General features: G+C 50.2%; 1 protein-coding gene across 1 annotated transcript in view; it reads left to right on the top strand.

Annotated features, from left to right (window-relative positions):
• Positions 1 to 1,729: 1,729 nt before the first annotated feature.
• Positions 1,730 to 5,830, top strand: part of LOC102819529 (kallikrein-1-like) — a 15,883-nt gene continuing 11,782 nt past the window's right edge. Inside the window, exons 1-4 of the mRNA XM_006868137.1 lie at positions 1,730 to 1,775; positions 3,702 to 3,861; positions 5,019 to 5,302; positions 5,446 to 5,582. Of these exons, the coding sequence (XP_006868199.1) occupies positions 1,730 to 1,775; positions 3,702 to 3,861; positions 5,019 to 5,302; positions 5,446 to 5,582 (627 nt within the window). The remainder of the gene's footprint in view (positions 1,776 to 3,701; positions 3,862 to 5,018; positions 5,303 to 5,445; positions 5,583 to 5,830) is intronic.

Here is a 5,830-nt window from a genome sequence, read left to right on the forward strand (position 1 = left end):
CCATTATGCTTGGTAAAGTGAAGGTCATTGAAAAAGAGGAAGATCTTCAACACAATGGATTGCACATGGGCTCAAGCATAACAAAGGTTGTAAAGATGGCACAAGACTGGGCAGTGTTTCATTCTGTTGTATGTTGGATCATGAGTTGGAATCCACTCGATGGCACATAATAATCACAAAGTTTATGTGGAACTGCTGGGTGAATTCAAACTGAAAGTCTTTCAGTCAGCAGCAGAGCGCTTCATGGTTGCACCACTAAGGATCCTTTGTGGAAGCCATAGTGAATTGGTCAATGTCCATGCCTTAAGCAGGAAAGGGGAACACTATTGTCAGGCTCCTGACACACAGCAGATCCTGGGCCCAGGTGAATTCTTCTGATTTTACTCCACAGTCAGGATAATGTATCAGTAATCTATGGATTTACCTTTCATGCTGCAGGGACACAGTTCCTAATTCTTTTCAGAGACACCAAAATATGACATTCAAGGTCAGTGAATGTTGCAGTATCTCAAGTTTGTTCTGAAACCTACATATTTTATTGTGGGCACAGGAGAGCATTGGATTCTGCATTGAGAATGTTCTAAACCTAGGAGGAAAGGGAATCCATGGTCATGGAACTTTGAAGGACAGATCCAGAGAAAAGTTTGCATGTCCAGACCCAGAGAAAAATAAGTGGGGAATCATTGGGCCCTCCACATTGTTTGGAGGACAGGGATAACACTGGATGTTGAAATGGTAGGGAACTTACTCTGAGAGACACAGGAAACTCTATCTGCATTTCTGCATCTGGGGTAACTAGGATTATGGGTAATTTGTACTCCAAGATTTTATTTTAATCATGTTTGGTAAGGTGGAGGGTCAGAGAAAAACAGGAAGACCCCCAGCAGAATGGATTGGCCAAGTGGCAGCATTAATGGACTCAAGCCTGGCAATGGTAGTGAGGTTGGCCCAGGATCGGGCATGTTTCGTTTAAGGTCACTATGAGTTGGTGCCAACTCAATGGTACCTAACAACAACAATGCACTTGGACATACTATCAGGAGGGACCTGTGCCTGGAGAAGGACATCTTGCTTGGTGAAGTGAAAGGTCAGCGAAAAAAAGAGATCCAATGAGATGGATTGACAAAGTGGCAGCAGCAATGGGCTCGAGTGTAGCAACAATTGTGATGTTGGCCCAGGACCGGAGAGTATTTTGTTCTGTTGTGCATAAGGTGGCTATGAGTCGGTACCAACTCAATGTAACCTAACAATAAGTGCATTTGAGGAACCAGATTCCCATCTGGAGGCAGGAGAACCAACTTGTGAGCTAAGGCTCTCGTGCAGGGAGTGCTGGGAGCTGAGGCACTGATGTCTGATCTCAGAGCCCCACTGAGGGTATCTGTGGGCACACTGGGACTTGAGGTGCAAAGGCCTGACATGAGCCTTAGGCATATGAGACTTTGTACCGGGGTCAGTGATTGCCCCACTCCTGTTTCTGGGCCCCCATTAGCCTCTCCTCACTGGTGTTCTCCTTAAGACCAGGTCCTGTGAGCTACAGGTCCTGCCCAGTCTGACCTCAGTCCCTGGGAACGCATCCAGGGTGACCTAGGGCTACAGAACAACAGGTGCTGCAGGGCAGGGGTGGGGCTCTGGGGGGGGGGGCGCAGGGGATAAGGGTTTTAAAGTTTCCCTGGGGAGGCTTCTCAGCTCATAGCTCACTGCCTTCCTGACCCGGGACACCTCTGTCATCATGTGGTTCCTGGTTCTGTACCTCGTCCTGCTCCTGGGGGGCACAGGTGAGATGGAGGGGAGGATACAGGAGGGTGAGTGGGTCCTACACTCTTGTGGGTCCTCTTTATGCCCCTTAAGTCCCTCCCTCCCACCCAGTATCCCAGCCTCTCCCTCCAACCCACAGACTCAGACACCAGCTGTTTTCCTATATCTCCCAGACCCATGTCAGAACTTGGCCTAGGCCCTCTGCACAGTGCTCACCCCTACACTAGGTTTCTGCTCCCTCCTAGGAATCCCCAGAACTTTCTGTCTTCCCCAGACAGCTCCCTAACTTCAGCCCTTTTATCAAATTGGCAGAGATTAGCCTTCTCTGTCTCCTTCCCTCCTTGGAGACCTCTGACTCTTCCAAGAAGTTTCACCAATGCCACCAGTTTCTGGAACCCTGATTATCCCCTCCTACCTCTAGATCTCAATGATCCAGTGGCCTGGCTCCTGGTTCTCCAAATCCCACCATAACCCCCTGACTTTCTAACCAGTTGTCAGCTCTCAACTGTCTCCCCCAGTTGCTAATATCTAGTCCCCAAATTAAAGTTTCACAAAAAATGAATGATTCTTCCCACATAAACTATCTGACCTATGGATCGATAGGGTCACCATCCTGGTATGGTGCTTGGGTTCTGCAGACTTCCCCTCCTGCCTCAACACTTCCATCCTTCTCTCCTGAAAACAGCACACAGATTCACCAACAGGAATCTCTTTGAGCACTCTCGTAGTTCTACTTCTTCTACCTGAAATTCACCTTTCCAACTTTGTTTTTCTGGAGTCCCAAGATCCCAATATGTTCCCCCTCCAAAATGTAATTCTTGGACACCACACATAGCAGGTCCTCTATTCTACCCACAGAGGATTGAACCCTGTTTCCCATCTCCCTCCATTCCTGCCCAGACAGCCTCACAGGGAAATTGGTATCACTTCAGTGCACTCAGTTCATCGTCCCTCCCCTTCAGAAACTCAGCCTCTTCTGCAATGACTGTCTCTCACCCCTTCCTCTCTAGAGCCTGTCCTAGCCATGGCCCCAGTCCTATTTTCTAAGACCCCTTACCTCTTCTTAGATGCCACTCCAAGTCACAGGACCCCACAGTCTCAGAGGCTCCCTCTCTCAGTCCTTATCTCTAACCTTTCCTATCACCCTTTGAGCTGGAACCCCAATATATCCTAACTCTAACAGTCCTACTGACCCCAAAATGATCTCCAAAGTTTCCAGCTCAGATGTTCATTCTTGGCATCCTAGACCTGACTCTCTAAGTCTGCATCCTGCTCAGAATCCCAATAACCCACCCAGGCTTTTACTTTTCCTCCACTTTTGTTGTTGTGAATTGCTGTTGAGTCAATTCTGACCCATAGCTACCCTGTATAGGGTTTCCAAGGTGCAGCTGGTGAGGTTGAACCGTCGATCTTGCAGTTCAAACGACTTTGCAGTCTGGCGCATTAACCCACATCCTTATTCTCAGCCTCAACTATCTCCCTTGAGGCTGTTGCTCCTCGATTCTGGTACCTCATCTCAGGATCACAACTGCCTGTCTCCTTGACTAAGTCCCTGAATCATTTACTGTCCCAAGTGACTGCTTTCTTCACAGACTGTCTTGGCATCTCCCACATTGATTCCTAGAGTTTGCTCTGTTCTCAAAACATAAAGTCTCCCAAACCTGCTGCCTGCTCTTGACCATGTCCCCTAGTCCCTGACATCTGGTCCCCAAATCCTGACCCTACAACCCCCAAATTCCACTAGACACTCTTGTTTCTTCTCAGTCAATCTATGTGGCCAAACACCCACATGTACCAGTCTTGAGCATAACTTAAGAGTTCTGGGACCGTCTGGATCACTTGCCCATCCCCACCTGCCTTCAGCCCTGATCCTTATCCCAATGTCCCTCCTAGTTCCTGCTCTTCCTGCCAACTCAGACCCACCTAACCCAGCATCCCCTTCACAGGTGCTGTGCCTCTTACCCAGCCCCGGATCGTTGGAGGCTGGGAGTGCCAAGAGCATTCCCAACCATGGCAGGTGTCTGTGCACGATTGCCGTGACCCTATGTGTGGGGGTGTCCTGATAGACCCCAAGTGGGTGCTCACGGCTGCACACTGCAAAAGCCAGTGAGTAGGGGCCTGGGGCCTGGGGAGGAGTCACCTGTGCTTCCACTGAATGAGCAGGGGACCTTTCTCCTGGGAGAATTACAGGAGAAGCTGGGGACAAAAGGGAGAGCGAGGAGGTGGTGGTCCAGGTCAGAAAGAGAGAGACACAGAGCTGGGGCTGGACCATCCCACAACATCCCTCTCCTTGACAGAGTCTCTTCTCTCTGTATTTCTCTTTACTGTCTCTGTGTATCTCTATGTGTCTACGTAATTGTCTGTGTTTCTCTCCTGTGACCATGTTTTGGTCTCTATCTCTTGGTCTCTTTTCTCTCTGCCTTTGTCTATCTCTGGTCTTTCTACCGCTATCTCTGTCTCTGTCTCATCCTTCATCTCTGACCACTTTTTGTCTGGGTCTCTGTCTAACTCCTTGTCCTATCATTGGACACCCTCATCCCAAGATGGGCCTAGGGGCCTCCAAAGATCCTTCTAGGACCTCCAGGAGGATGTGTGTCTCCTCAGCCCCTAGTCCCGTCCTCCAGGACAATTGGTCTGTTCTAGGGAGACTCTAGGAAGGGCTGGAGTGGGCTGGAGCCTGAGAGGGAGAGGCCAGGGAAGGAGGAAGGGGGGCCTAGGAGGGAAGGAACCAGGCCCCCACCTGCTGGGGAACCAATATACTTGTCACAGCTGCAGCTGAGCTGGTCTCAGGCACTCCCCGACCCTCCCACCTGCACACACCCAACCTCCCTATCCTTCATCCCTCCTCTCTCAGCTCCCCCAGGTCCTCTCTGTCTCCTTCTGTCTGTCTTTAGGTCTGCCCCTTTCTCAGTATGTCAGTCTCACTCCCCTCCCTTGTTCTGTTCTCCTCACTCCCTCTTCTTCCCTGTGCCCATTTCTCACTGTCTCTCATGTTTCTGTCCTTTTCCTCCATGTATCACTCTTCTCCATCTCTGCCCATCTCGTTCCTTTTTCACACTTAACACTCTCTCTTTTCCACTCCATTTCCTTATGTTTGTACAGGTCTCGGTTGCCCCAGTCTATTTCTGTAGGACTCTGCATCTTTCCTCTTGCACCTCCTTTTCTCCTTCTCTCTGTCTTCCTCCTGCCCTCCCTCTGAGCCTTCCCTCTTCTCATGTCCACTCTCCCTCTTCTCATTCTCTCCATGTCTCTTTCTCCCTCAGGCATCTCCAGGTCTGGGTGGGCGTCCACAACCTGGAAAATTTGGAAGATCCAGCTCAGTTTGCTGAAGTTAGTGTTGGCTTTCCACACCCAAGCTACAACGTATCTGACAACCAGCCTTACCTCATCCCAGATGAGGACTACAGCTCTGACATCATGCTGCTCCGCCTGAAGGAACCCGTGAAGATCACCCATGCTGTGAAGGTTCTGGCCCTGCCCACCACAGATCCTGAAGTGGGCAGTACCTGTATTTCCTCAGGATGGGGCAGCATCGATCCAAGTGGTAGTAAGTGTGGACCAACCACGTGGGGTGAAGGGAAGACCCCCAGGTATAAGGGAAGAGAGGGCTGAGACATCTGGGTCTGAGGGGATATCTAGTTAAGGAATAAGGTGAGTCCAGATACAGTCCTGTTTCTCTCTGGCCCTTAGCTGTGTACCCAGATGATTTGCAGTGTATAGACATGAAAATCTTTAAGAATGACGTGTGTGCCAAAACCTCCATCCAAAAAATAACGGAGTCTATGCTGTGTGCTGGGAATTTGGAAGAAGGCAAAGACATCTGTTTGGTGAGTCAACCTCCCCTCTCCCCACAAATCCACCAGCAGGACTGAGGGAGGGGCACCGGTACCATGTGAGGTGGGGACCCCATGCTCAGGAGACATCTGTCTCCATTACTTCTCAGCTGTAGCTGCATCCACTTCCTCCCCATAGCATCGTCCAGGTCCACTCACCCTCCCCATCACAGTTCCTGCATGTCTCCCTTCACCGCACATTTACTGACCACTTGCTATAAGCCCAGTGCTGTCCTAGACCC

This window comes from Chrysochloris asiatica, unplaced genomic scaffold, assembly GCF_000296735.1.
Source record: "Chrysochloris asiatica unplaced genomic scaffold, ChrAsi1.0 scaffold00116, whole genome shotgun sequence".
NCBI classification, from domain to species: domain Eukaryota; kingdom Metazoa; phylum Chordata; class Mammalia; order Afrosoricida; family Chrysochloridae; genus Chrysochloris; species Chrysochloris asiatica.